This window comes from Pseudochaenichthys georgianus, chromosome 23, assembly GCF_902827115.2.
Source record: "Pseudochaenichthys georgianus chromosome 23, fPseGeo1.2, whole genome shotgun sequence".
NCBI lineage: Eukaryota > Metazoa > Chordata > Actinopteri > Perciformes > Channichthyidae > Pseudochaenichthys > Pseudochaenichthys georgianus.
In genome coordinates this window covers 20,328,714-20,343,329 of record NC_047525.1, presented here as the reverse complement: position 1 = coordinate 20,343,329, position 14,616 = coordinate 20,328,714, and the positions used below count along the sequence as shown (strand labels likewise).

At 39.2% G+C, this 14,616-nt stretch overlaps 1 protein-coding gene across 1 annotated transcript; it reads left to right on the top strand.

Annotated features, from left to right (window-relative positions):
- Positions 1-1,804: 1,804 nt before the first annotated feature.
- LOC117468449 (sodium- and chloride-dependent GABA transporter 2-like) lies at positions 1,805-14,073 on the top strand. The gene is made up of 15 exons (XM_034112571.2): positions 1,805-1,896; positions 2,669-2,857; positions 5,085-5,219; positions 5,910-6,050; positions 6,133-6,220; positions 6,311-6,443; positions 6,548-6,682; positions 7,719-7,822; positions 8,082-8,206; positions 8,296-8,408; positions 9,153-9,290; positions 10,282-10,384; positions 10,529-10,629; positions 12,484-12,654; positions 13,237-14,073. The coding sequence occupies exons 1-15, from the start codon at positions 1,890-1,892 to the stop codon at positions 13,384-13,386; spliced, it is 1,833 nt and encodes a 610-aa protein (XP_033968462.1). The 5' UTR covers positions 1,805-1,889; the 3' UTR covers positions 13,387-14,073.
- Positions 14,074-14,616: the final 543 nt, after the last annotated feature.

Here is a 14,616-nt window from a genome sequence, read left to right as displayed (position 1 = left end):
AAAATGTAAAGATGACTTCCTGTTTTTGTCTTAAAGAGAAAATGAAGAAAGGATAGAATGAAACAAAGTATTGCAAATACTGCATTTTTGTTTTTGTGTCCTTGATTCTGCTGAAGCGTCAGAATGATTGTTGGGTCGCATTCCTAGGCCTGAAATGTGACTTGTGGCCTCTTATGTCACAGAGAGGTAAGTTGTGAGTTAATCTTCACATTTCCTGTGTTGCTCATTAAGCTCAATTAGGTGAGACATGTGTTGGCATGTTGTGGCGCTCCGGTAGGGAAAATTGCATGTTGAATATGTTCTTTCCCTTCATTATATGCGGTTAAAACATGCATTTTGTGCAAAACAATTAATTTACACATCATATTGATTTTTATCTAACCTTTTTTCAGATACTATTACTTAGATTCTTGTTGTTTCAACATGGCTCCTCCTTCATGTTTCTAGGTGGGGGGGAAAGCGCCAATTTTCTAGGATTGACACATGAATATATAAACAGTAAAAAGGAAGGAGGTCAGAAGGGTTTGTCTCTTCTAACTCTAACCAAGTGAAATCCGGTGCGAACGGACCGGAGCTACTTTGGCCTCCGTCAGGTCCCTCACCTCTGTCACTGTGCTGAGTTAGAAGCATGTGATCACGAGGGGCCGCAACACATCAACCGTAATGGGACATAATTGATTGCGTAACATCTTCATCGCCCACTGTTTGTTGTGTAGACCCCCCTGCCTGAGAGAGGAATGTACGACCGTTGGCTCTCCTAATGAGCACAAAGGCGTTAATAACCATCTCTTTATAGCATTATATGGTTGGTTTGCTTCTGTGATTTGTTTTCTGCTCACGTCTTTCTCCCCAAGCAAGATTGGTACACATACTGCTGTGTGAAATCAGAAACGTGTACTGTTAATTCTTTGTACCCTTCTTCCAGTGATGGAAAAATCATTCAGATTCTTTGCTTGAGTAAAAGTACTAACACTACACTGTAAAAATACTACATTTCAAGTGAAAGTACTGCATTCACAATGGTAGAGTATGATTAGGATAATGTACTTAAAGTATGAGGAGTAAAAGTACTCATGGGAGAGAAAACTCAAATAATATCTAAATATTTTTGAACAAACTTCACATCTAAGAAGCTGGAACTGTGGAAACATAACACAATTGCTGCCAATTACATTTCTGTTAACCCACACATATTGTTTAAGATACCAACCAATCGTATTTAATTACATTAAAACATTTAATTTAAGTAGCTATTAAATAAATCGGTAAATTAATTGTAGAGGAGTAAAAAGCTCAAAAATAGCTTCCAAAATGTAGTATAGTTGATGTTTAAAGTAGTATAGAATGAAAATACTCTGGTAAAGTACCTAAGATATGTACTTAAGTACTATTCTTGAGTAAAGGTATACTTTGTACCACTGGTTTCTTCCATCAATGCATCAAAATGCCCGAGTTGACTTTTAAAATGTTTTAATTTCAGCAGCGAAAAACTTTGACCTCTGGCAGGAAATTGAGAAGAACTATATTTCAGAAAGGCGAGAAATCCCAAATCCAAGCCTTATTATTAAGATACATTTACATTAGTTAATTGGAATACAGTGGAGGTGGTCGATTGCAGCTGTAATTCACGCAATATCATCTAATTTAATCCAATTGGGATCCTATTTTGCACTTTATTTTAAGAATGGATTCTTGACAGGAGATGTACTTTGCTCGGAAAGGGTCAGACGAAAGGCAAAGGAAAGAAAGAGGCCGGCCCTAGTTTAGCATTACAGACCACCCCCCCACCCACCCCTCACTCCACTCATTTAAATCGTAAAACTTGAGCATTTAGAGATAAACCTCCAGAGACTGCTGCAGAGATACAGAGAAGACCCGGTGACACTGCAATGAAAGGTAAGTCATTTTTGCAAATTGATTTTCTGGTGATTTTAACTGCACATTTTTTTATTTAAGACCATGCACATTTCCCAGCAGGTCCCTTTGATAAGGTGTATTCCTATTTTCTTTAATTAATATATAAGGACACATTGTTGATTGCATTGCAGATTACCACAGTTATCATTAAATGTTAAAAAATAAATGTTTTATGGATTGCAATTTAAAACAGACAATTGTTTATGAACACAAAGCTCATAATGTGTCACATTTGTGTGTGTTTTCAGTTAAATATCACATTTGCAAGATTAATATAATACTTTTTTTTATCATCATTATGTTTTTCCGGAAAAAGAAATTACACAAATGTATAGAATAGGAAAAAAAACTATAAATACAAAAAAAAGTACAATAAAAACTGAAATAATTGAAAATATAAACGGAAATATACAAACATTATTAGTCAACCATAAGAAAAAGAGAGCATTTAAAACGTCGTGAAATTGTCTAAACTTTTGACAGGGATTTACAAAGCTGGTTAAAGCTACACTATCCAATCATATCCTGCCTACTAATAGACAAAGTTTTAAGTGAAAAGGACTCCACGTGCATGCTTATACCATCCTTCTTATCGATGTTCAGTAAAAACTACATTATTCTAATGTAGCCCACCCTGCAGCTGGAACTGTTTGCTGTCCTTAGTGCCTTGCTTCATGGCATATTGACTGTTGAAAACAACCCAACGTGCCTTTAAAGCTGCTGCATCCTCTTCTCTTTGTCCGGTTTCTAGGAGACGCTGCCAAAGCGGGCATCCCCAATGGCACCATGGCCAAAGTCCAGAAGGCCCCATCGGAGGAAAAGATGGAGGAGCGGGGCCAGTGGGACAACAAGATGGAGTTTATTCTGTCGGTCGCTGGCTCCATCATCGGCCTGGGCAACATGTGGCGCTTCCCTTACCTCTGCTACAAGAATGGAGGAGGTTAGTGTGAAAGGAGTGGGTGAAAGCAAGTCTGTTTCCTCTGGAACTCTCCTTGACTTCATAAATGATTGTCAGCAATGGCAGGAGGTATGAATTAAAGACATACAGTATATTTGCATGTAAGATTCACTGTGCGGCAAGCATGCAGTATTTTTACATGCACTTAATAAGTACATTTATGACAGCTAACATGAACTTGAAACATGTGAGAACATGTACATGCTTTGCATATTTGGGGCCCCCATGGTTCAATCTCCAACAGGTATGTTTACGTCAACCTGTACATTTTTATACAGGTGGATGCGTATGACTGAAAGGTTACACACACATACAAACATATGCGCCATGTATTACAAAGGCAAAGAACACAACAATTCAAAAACAGGAAAGGACACAATGGGTGAAAATGGGTCAATGAATGCATTTATTTTAATTGTAATGTTAATGTCAGTGTTTGAGTATCGTGTGGTCGTCCATTAAGTGTCCTGTTTTACGAGTGCCATGGATCAGGCTTATCTACCAATCAGAGAGTCATTGTTTTCATCCCAGCAGTCAACATGTCCAATTGCCCTTGGTGATGATACTTAACCCCAATTTCGTCAATAGTCCTGTCCACTTGTATGTGATCCTTTTTTGTAGTGTAATATATATACAGTCTTTGGTTAGAACATGCACAAGCCAACATACAGCATCATCTCACCTTGAGCTCAGATGAAGGGAGTCACATATATCCAACTATCAGATTTTGGGCATGCTTGTGTAGGTGTTAAATCGGTCGACCCTCTTTCTCCCTCCATGGGGCGGGGGGGTCAGAGGTCAGAGCCGAGCGAGGTCAGGCAGCTGGTGTTGCTCCTTGCACTCAGCAGCTGTCCCTGCAGAGAGGCGAAAATCTGAGCACGACAAATATCCCCGGACACCCAACGGGGCATCAACACAAAATGTTGAGAGTGCAGTGTGTCAGGTCTACATGTCAATAAAAGAGCATTTAAGAGGTTTTTATTTTGTAAGTCCCCCAGTACATCTTGCCATTTACTGCATATTCTCATTGAGAATTAGAACTTCAGATACATTCAGGCATGTATTCTTTCATGTAGTAAAACATCATCTACACTAGACGTCGATCAAGACATTTCCACAGTGATCCAGTGTCAACAATAGCGGAATATGATCACAACCAATAACAAATCATTTAAACTTGTTTAGTCTTATCTTATGTTACCTAATTAGCATTATTTATTTTTATTTATGCATATTTTACTAATTACTAATTACCTTTTAAACTGTTTTTTTTTACTGTCTGATAGTACACATTGGAATGATTTCCTACTTCATTTTTTACAAATATATTAAATAGATAAAGGTGTGCTCGCTCACAGAGGCTGTGTGCTCCTCCGTGGCAATGATGGCTTGCGTTAAAAAAACCCAACATATTTATAAAGTGGGGGCTATTGAGGGCTTGCGAGGTAGCTCGCGATCGACGTGTTGGAGACCCCTGCTCTAATGGGTCCGACTAGAATGACAAATATCGTTGGTTCCGCCTATTCCGTCAGCCAAGAAATCGTTTAATCACAAACTTTTTTCTTTTTTTTTCATTTTCAGGGGGGGCCACCTGGGGGTCCAAAGTCAGTGTTAGGGGGGCACTGGCCCCGCCTTGTCCCCCCTAGAACCGCCCCTGCTTGTAACGTTTCCTTAAGATTTGCATATTTCCAAAGGATACTCCACATGCAGGGGACTTACGGAGACGCTTCCCATTCACTTTGAATGGGGTGACGTCACGCTTTGGCGAACTGTATTGTAGTTCCGTCGCGTCACTTTGCTTCCATTGCTCGCTTCGAAAGTTGAGAAAAGTTCTGTCCACATGGCAGCGTGACCTCGCTCGGCTCTGACCTCTGACCCCCCCGCCCCCATGGAAAGAGGGTCGACCGATTTAACACCTAGGGAGTGACTCTACATTTTGGATCTGCTTTCGTATTTGGATCCACATTTGTGCTGCTAAAAGAAGGCTCTGGGTTGTATTAAGATTGTAACTCTGCACACGTGTCCTCTGGATCAATGGTCGCAAAGCTTCTTGAGGCCTTGTTGATTTTAAGGATGTTAAACTTATCTACACCTTTATTTTAGGATTGAATTATATATGGACTACAAAGCATTTTTCCTATACGGCCTCGAAAGCATTCACCAACAGAACAGGCTCAAAGCCAGAATCCTTTCTTCTCTCTTCACTCAGGTGCATTCCTCATCCCTTACATGATCTTCCTGTTCACCTGTGGCGTTCCTGTTTTTTTCCTGGAAACGGCTCTTGGCCAGTACACCAGCCAGGGAGGCATCACCTGCTGGAGGAAAATCAGCCCGCTGTTTGAAGGTGGGTAGGAAAGTTTTATAACCTTTGGCCAATGGAGGAAAAACAAGAAATTATGTCAAGAAATGCTTACTGATCAGTACATGCATACATATATACATATAGGGGATTTTTTTTAGCAAAGGACCACACACACACACACACACACACACACACACACACACACACACACACACACACACACACACACACACACACACACACACACACACACACACACACACACACACACACACACACACACACACACACACACACACACACACACACACACACACACACACACACACACACACACACACACACACACACACATTATTCTTTATTTACATTGCATTCTATGTTTTCTTATTGTGAAAACAACCATAAAGCTTTCCCCTCTGTTAGTTCAAATTCATCTCATGCCAGCAAAAAACATTATAACATTTAAGTAATGAGGTCAAAATCAGTAATTTAAGAAATTGGTCTCGTCATTGTAAATTAATCCTACTGTATGGCAAAAGGGCTTCAAGACGTGTCAAAGATGGTCGTGAAACCATAACATAATAACCTGATGGCTCAATAAGGCAATACAGATGGCATTTTGTAGTAAGGAACGAACATTTGCTATATTATTTCTTCCTCAATATCTTCTGATATACAAAGAAATCCTAGAACTAGTGTTAATGATTATTTCTTTGGGTGATTCTGCAGGTATTGGCTATGGCACTCAGGTGATAGTGGCTCTTTTGAACTTCTACTACATCATTGTTCTGGCCTGGGGGATTTTCTATCTGTCTTTCTCTTTCTCCTGGGACCTGGCCTGGTCGTCGTGCAACAATACGTGGAACACAGGTACCCTAAGAACCGCAGAAACCATGAGAAGCTCCACTAATGTTGTCAATACATTCAAGAAAATGTCACTCTTTTCCCGCAGAAAACTGCGTGGAGTTTACGAGAAGGAACACCTCAATCCACCAAGTTATCGACCCTAACGCCACCTCTCCTGTCCTGGAGTTCTGGGAGTGAGTTTGGATTTGACCTCTTGGCGATTCGCTCCTACTGTGAAATTACAGCCATGCATCATCTCTGTGTTTCCGTCCTCGTCCCTGCAGGAGGAGAGCGCTGAGGATTTCCCCAGGCATTGACCAGATGGGCTCTCTGAACTGGGACCTGGCCCTGTGTCTTTTCATCGCCTGGGTCATGTGCTACTTCTGCATCTGGAAGGGGGTGAAATCCACGGGAAAGGTCGGTGACCTTTTTTTATTTAGTTTGACCAAAGACATTTCTAGGGTACTTGAAGGATGACATCTGATATTCGTTTGCATTGCTGTATGTGTGTGTCTATATAGGTGGTCTACTTCACTGCGACCTTCCCCTATTTGATGCTGATCGTGCTGTTGATCAGAGGGCTCACCCTGCCTGGTGCTTCGATCGGAATCCAGTTCTACCTTTATCCGGACCTGGGACGACTAGCAGACCCACAGGTACCAAGAAACCACACCATTTTAGATCTATCACCATAGCACAGAACTACAAATTCCCTTTGAGGGCCTTTAGAAGATGCCTGTGTGTGCGATGGCGCAGCAGATGCAGATCTCCCATGGTTCTCTGCTGGGGAGCCCAGTGTCTGCTGGGTCCATCTGCTCTCCATGAAAGAGGCAGGCACTGCAGGGACTCAATGGAAGGTCAGGACATCACTGGGACTGTAAACACAAGCTTTTACTGACTCTGCTCAAGCTAACTCATTCAGAAGAGACCCTGGCTTTACTCAAAACTCTTCATCTGTTTTGTTGTTATCTCTGCCTAAGCCACGGGGGATCATGTCTTCGGTTATATGTGGTTATCTGTCTTTATGTCAACATGATAGCTTTTAATCTATTGGTAGCAAAATACAGTGTGCGTGTCATTTATTTATTTGTATTCAGTGATAGTACCACAATTAAAAAACAAAACCATATGATGAGTAGAAATAAATAATAAAAGTACAGGCAAAATAATTATTGACACCAATAATACACTACATAAAATATATGTTTAACATAAATTTAGCACATTATATCTCAATATAAATCGAATTTTGCCCTTTTTTAGATGGCCTCATTTTCGATCGGATCATGTGCAGAAAAAATCCATGGCATATGTGTTATGATTTGCTAAAGTAAGGTTCGACACAAGGTTAATAAACCCCTTTTTTAGATGTTTTCCTTTTGTGCAATCTCATCCGGTTTTGTCTATTGTAAACAAATCTGATTATTGCAGGTTGTCCTCTCTATATGTATGGAATCTTAGTTTGTTAATCAATGATTAAACAAATAACCGACTTATATGCAACTATATAAGTTGCGCGTATGATCATTCACGCGTAATCATACGCGTGAATGATTATGAATTTGCATGTGAATTCCTACAAGGCACCTTTGTGCATACATCATCCTAAGTACTGTGGCTAAATATATGTATACGTGTAGCAGCACTTCAGTTTCAGGGTTTTTAAATTTGAAATTGTGTCTTTTGTGTAAGGTGTGGATGGATGCTGGCACCCAGATCTTCTTCTCCTACGCCATCTGTCTGGGGTCGCTGACTGCTCTGGGAAGCTACAACAAATACAACAATAACTGTTACAAGTATGTCAACAATATCTACACATTCTTTATTATATGCTCAGAAAACAGGAGTTCCTTTAAACTGTCAGAACATGATCAAATATGGAAACAAGTCTACATATATTCACTCTTGAAATAACCCATATACTTGTTTCATCATTATACATTATCATCAAATGTATGTGTGTGAGTTTAAAGCTTAATAATAATAATGGAAAACAATGGTAAAATTAATATTCTAGGGTACATTTTAATATCATTCATGTGCTCTTTGTTGCAGGGATTGCCTGATGCTGTGTCTTCTGAACAGTGGCACCAGTTTTTTGGCGGGCTTTGCGATCTTCTCCATCCTGGGTTTCATGTCCTATGAACAGAACGTTCCCATCTCAGAGGTGGCAGAATCTGGTGAGGCTTATCCTCCGCTGCATTCAAGGCATTTACAGTAAAATAATCTGTCTATATATCCTCCTGCTCACATCTTCTCCTGTGTGTAGGTCCTGGGCTGGCCTTCATAGCGTACCCCCGCGCTGTGAGCATGATGCCCTTCTCTCCTCTGTGGGCCGCCCTCTTCTTCATCATGATCGTGTTTCTGGGGCTTGACAGCCAGGTAGGTCATCAAATACAGTCACTGAATGCAGTCAATAATAAATAATGGTAAATAATAATCAACGCATAGTTAAAGTACCAAAAGTAAAAGCATTTGTTACGCGTAATGGCCCGTTTTAGAATCATACCAAATGACTGTATTGTATTTATTGATGCCTTTTATGTGACCTGGTAAAGGTTGATCACATTGTCAGTACTTTATATACTGCTGCTGGATATCTTTACCTATAATTATATTTGACCTTAGACTTATACTATTTACACCCAGGTGTATGTAGCTAACAATGCTATTTGCACCCGGGAAGCGATAGGTCAATGTGGCGTTTAATAATGGGGTGTATTTTATTAGTTTTGGTTTTGAATGTATGTAAGGCACATCTTATCTTCAGCACTGTAGTTATCTGACGTGAACATCAAAACACAAATACTACCTGTGCTATAGTGTGAACGTTTATTAGTTGATTTATATTTTGTATTGGGTAATAATCTGAAACCGTAAAGTATCTAAAGCTTAGTAAAAAAGTATAACATTGGCTTCTAAAGTATAATAAAATTAAGTTACAGTACAAGTATCACAAAATTGTTCTTGAGTACAGTTTGTTACTATCATTATTACATTCCATAATTGCATCATATAAGTACTTGAACAAAGGGTCTTTCCGTCATTCCAGCTGAAAAACAGATTTAATAATCTCCCCCCACCCACCTCCCTCTTCTCCTCCCACCTCTGCCTTCCTCCCTTCAGTTTGTTTGTGTCGAGAGCCTCGTGACGGCCGTGGTGGACATGTACCCCGCTGTGTTCAGGCGCAAAAACCGCAGGGAGCTCTTCCTGCTCTGCGTGTCCTTCGTCTCCTTCTTCATGGGCCTCATCATGCTGATGGAGGTATGGGGGTCACACACTGGGACCACACACACACACACACACACACACACACGCACGCACGCACACGCACGCACGCACGCACACACACACACACACACACACGCACATCTGCATCATAAATATATTTGTAATGATATCTATCTAAGATAGGATAAGATATACTTTGTGGATGCCAATTTATGATTTGTTTCCCCTCATAGCAGCATGGCATAATGTTAAAATGACAGATATAAACATCAAATCTAAACATCTCAAAATAGAAAATAAAAAAAGTATATACATATTGAAAGTGTCAAATATACACTATGAAGGGCAAAGGGCATTCCTAGTTGTTATAGTAAAGGTATAAATACAATGGTTGCTTAGGGATAATCCAGGAAAGGATGCCTTGTTCTGCTGTAAAAAGTGACAGATTACAACCTGGTTGACATGGTTTCACCTCTGCACAGCTGGAAACATGAATGCTCTGCAGAGGTGTCAACAAGTCATCATTTTGTAAGTACGAGCAAGTCAAATGTTTTGTGCGACACATCTCAGGTAAGATTTAAGCATGTCTAAAGTCTCTCGTTTTGGGCTTCAGCTTCTCAAATCTCATTCACAAACGTACAGTATACATCTCTATTCACAGTACATAGATATATCTTTATACTTTATCATGTACTCCATCCATAGTTTACATCGCCAGGTTGTAATGGCAATCTATTAATAAAGACAACTGAAATGTTCCAGTTTTCCCTGCAATGTAGTAAACTTAATAAGCTTTTGAAGTACAAAAAAACACCTTCAAGTCGAGTTAAAACCACAACATTTGTATTTAATATCATAATTTTCGTAAAATTGTCAACAAAACAAATTAATCTGAATTTATTTCCTCAGTAAAAAAAAACGTCTTCTGTTCTAGTAATGATTTATACGTTGTTTTGTCTTAAAAAAATGAATTATGGCATGCAAGTTTTCTTATATAATGGTAACTTTATATCTCTTTCTGTAGGGAGGCATGTATGTGTTCCAGCTCTTTGATTACTATGCAGCCAGTGGCATGTGTCTTCTCTTCATGGCTATCTTCGAGACCGTCTGCATTGCATGGGTCTATGGTAAGCTGCTCCAACATGCTTTATTTCCTTATTAAAACATTGAGAGACTGGAACCGATTTTATACTTATTGACATATTGTGGAGTTTCAGCTCTGAGTTAAAAGGCGAAACACGGATAGAAATGTCTTTATTTGGTTTTTCCAGGTGCAGACCGCTTTTATGATAACATTGAAGACATGATTGGCTACCGACCAGGACCTTACATCAAGTACTGTTGGCTGTTCCTCACCCCAGCCACATGCATTGTGAGTATCAACAAACAAATGACAGCAAATGAGGCCTCTTCTCTTTTCCTCCACTTTTTTATAACAAAAAAATCTCTGATCTCAACAATGAAGTATATTGTATAAAGATGAAGTATACATGTATTAATATAATGGAGTAACTAAAGGTTTCTTTATTGCTGCAAGTAAGACAATTTGAGTCATATTTAGCTAAGTGGATATACTTAAAGTGGACCTATTATGCTATATTGGAAACATATATTGTAGGGCCATACCTATACAAAATACGAAGCCCCCTAGGGGACATGGAGAAGAAAAAAGAAATAATTAAAAAAAAAATAATAATGTTTTGCGATATATCGCAAAACCTTTGCGAGAGCTCGCAAAACCTTTGCGAGATCTCGCAAAACCCCGTTGCTGTTTGTAGACGGTCCCTAAGCACTCCTCTCCCTCCTCAAGCTGCAGATTGTGACCAATTCTTGATGTTTAACTCGGATGACGGCGCGTATCGAACTGTTCTGATAAAAACGACTCTGTAGCTCGTTGTCTATCTTGCTATGATTGTAAAGTCATGTTGTTTGTATTTTTACAACGTTATGTTCATGAGTTATTGATCTGCGAAATTCGAATCTGTATGTCTCTTGAGGTGTCTTCACTTATGTGAAACCCTTTATATATACAGTCTATGTGTGAAACCCGTGGCTATTGCCAAGCACTGATGTTATATCTTTATATTTAAGGCCAAGCTCAAAGTAAAATCGATGAACCGCTCCATTGTTGTGGTTTCTGTGTTGCTGTAGCAGCCGAACTGACCAGGAAGTACATTGAGCTAAATGAAAAGTATTGCGAGATCTCGCAAAAGTATTGCAAGATCTCGCAAAGGGGTTTTGCGATATCTCGCAAAACATTATTATTATTATTTTTTTCAAATACATTTTTTTTTCTTCTCCATGTCCCCTAGGAGGCTCCGTACAAAACATGTCTGTGACATTTTTTGCTTAAAATACCAAACAGATCACCCATTGTAGCCATGCCTCATACCCTTCTTTTGCAGCCCTGTTCCAAACAGGCTGATTCTGCTTTAAATTGAACGTCTGCTGCTAGCCACGCCCCTTTGTAGCGTCACGCAGCTTTCCCCTGCTCGAGAGAGATTTCTACCGGGAGATCTCAGCTAAACGCTGCGGTGATTAAATGCCATGTTATGCTCCTAACCACTTCAAGCTTTATTTCTGAAACAGTATGGAGCTCAATCCTTTCTCTCTCGCAGGGTTTACCACAAGGACATTACGTTACACATATTCTCTCCAGTAGCCTATAGCATTAGCTCCATGGTTAGCATGCTTGCTAATGTAAACACACAGCATATTACTCCCAAAACACACTGCGCATTGTTTCTGATACAGCACATAGCTTGACGTGTTCTTTCTTAAGTGTTTACTGCGAGAACAGTGTATATGTATTATATATATATAACAACTTTACTCTAAGTCTCCAGCAGACATCCTGCTGAATATACAGACACACAGCTGCGACTGTATACGAGACATAGGTTGGCACGTGTCACGTTGGCCGGATGTCGCCAATGACGTAATAGGAGCGACAATTCTGGATCTGCTTGTTAGCACCCCCCCTTTTTTTTAATTTGTAATTATTTTTGTTGTGATGGTTTCTTATCTGTTTTAGCTATTTATTTAATATTTTTTATAAATTGCATTTATTTGATTGTACGTTTTTTTAATTTGTTTTCCTTCACAGTTTGTGCATATATATATATATATATTTGTAAAAATATATCAGAGATGAGCAAGGTCCATGATGAAAAAATGATGTTTCTCTTTTGCACCAATAGTAATGCTGGTCTGTTTGTCTCTTCAGGGTACCTTTGCCTTCTCTCTCATTAAATACACCCCTCTGAAGTACAACAACGTGTATGTGTACCCGTGGTGGGGCTATGCCATCGGCTGGCTGCTCGCTCTCGCCTCCATGGTCTGCATCCCGCTCTGGATGGTGTACAAGATCTGCACCACCCAAGGGACATTCAGAGAGGTACTGTATGTTTGGATAGAGATAGTAATGTAGGAGCTTTCATCTGATTTACATTACATTTTAACTTAGAGTCTGTCTCTATTGTGACAATGTTTACATGCTTTAATGTTCAAAAAGCTCTTTATTTTTATCATACTGCTTGTACTACCTCTTTTCACCCTCTGTTTGAAACCAGAGCCCAGTCTGCTCTGATTGGTTAGCTGGCCAGCTCTGTTGTGATTGGTCACAGGTTAGAGATGTCCCACCCCATCACGTACAATGTGTTGGAGCACTACCCAATAGAGGCACACGTGTTTCATAATGATGTTATAGAAGGGAAGGAAAGGGAAAACCCCCAAAAGCACAATAGGGCCCCTTTAAGAGAGATTTCGAATGCAGGACTCTTACTTTGAACAAGGTATTTTTACAATTTAGTATTGTAAATGTTACTCAAGTAAAATATCTAAGGTCTTTTTCCATCTTTGGACTTCCTGTCCCAAATCTCTACAAAACTGGACTTGACATAAACCCATTTCTAATGTTATTGATAAGTGAAAAAAGGTCAAGACTGGAGCCTGTTTACAATGTTTTATCTCTCTGCAGCGCATCAAGTTACTCATCACACCATCTGACGACTTACCCAAAACCAAGAGGGAGCAGGAGAACTTACTGGTCATCTTTGCCCCTGAGGGAGAATCCACAACAACCCGAAACGGCTACTGCCCGGTCTCAGAGATGGACTCCAACTTATGAGCCCCCCCACAGTGATGATGTGTGTCAGACCTCATGTACTTTAATGCAAAACAGATATGGAGTACTCAGGACATAATAGGCCTACAGTGTGTCAGGGATGGCAGTTAAGGTATAAAATACAAATCATTGGATCACTTATACATTTAAGATGGGACAAGGGCGTTTTTTCAGGGACAGAATATATTTACTCTACATTAATAAATTACCATACATTCTTCTGCTCTGCTATTCACAGATAAATAAATAAACGGATTAAAGGGCAGCCTTATTAAAAATGTAACACTGTTATTATAAAGGCATTTGAATCAATAAGAGGTAGTAAATCAACACAACGACACACAGGTTCAACGAACAGTTTAAAATGTTTTTTGACGTCTGTAATGAAACAGGTTAAGCATTTATTTCCTCTTACCTTTTGATGTCCTTGTGTATCGGACATAACTTCATGGCTACTTTGCCATATTTGTATCATATATTGTATTATCATATAAAAATGAAGTGTTGGGTTTCACATGAAGAGACTGTGTAATGAAAGGATTTAATGTTAGTGAAAATTAGCGCTGCATATCTGTAGGACTAACACGACATATACAAAGTAGTTTCATATTTTGTACTGTAACATAACATGACTGTACAAAGAAATGTGAATCTTGTAAGGATGTTTTTAAATAAACATGCACAATTATTGTCTGTACTCGTTTTATGGATGTCTGAGTAAAACATTAAATGTAGGCAAGGAAGGTCCCATGAAAAGAGGTATTAAACGATGAAGCATATTCATAATTTTAGGGAATAAAAGTCTGGATATCTGAGCCTCTGCTGTTTACATATCTACCATTGTTTTTTAAATGTATCTTTCCTCAACGTTATGAAAGTGCAGTAGTAAATGGCTGGAGTCTCTTTAACCTACTGATAATGGCATTGTGTGTCCATAATGATGTGTTCTCAACACATTCATTATGATGGAGCACAGCAGGTGTTGACCTTGCTTGGTGAGCATAATGTGACTACGTACTATTCTGTCTTTCCCGTAGGAAACAAAATGCAGAAAATATGCATTTTACTGATTCACATAGGAACAAATATAACATTTCTGATCAGGAATAGCATGTTGGATAATTGAACAGTTTAAAAAGAAACAAAAGTAAACCCTTATTCAGAGAATTTATTTATTTTAATGAGATAAGACTGTCTTATCTCAAAATAGAAAGTAAAACAGAACTACAAATT

What these genes read in the sequence shown, in the direction of transcription:
- LOC117468449 (XM_034112571.2), top strand. An exon ending in GGGTGAAATCCACGGGAAAG is followed by an intron (nt 6,444 to 6,547) that starts GTCGGTGACCTT and finishes GTGTCTATATAG; the next exon opens with GTGGTCTACTTCACTGCGAC. An exon ending in TTCTGGGGCTTGACAGCCAG is followed by an intron (nt 8,409 to 9,152) that starts GTAGGTCATCAA and finishes TCCTCCCTTCAG; the next exon opens with TTTGTTTGTGTCGAGAGCCT.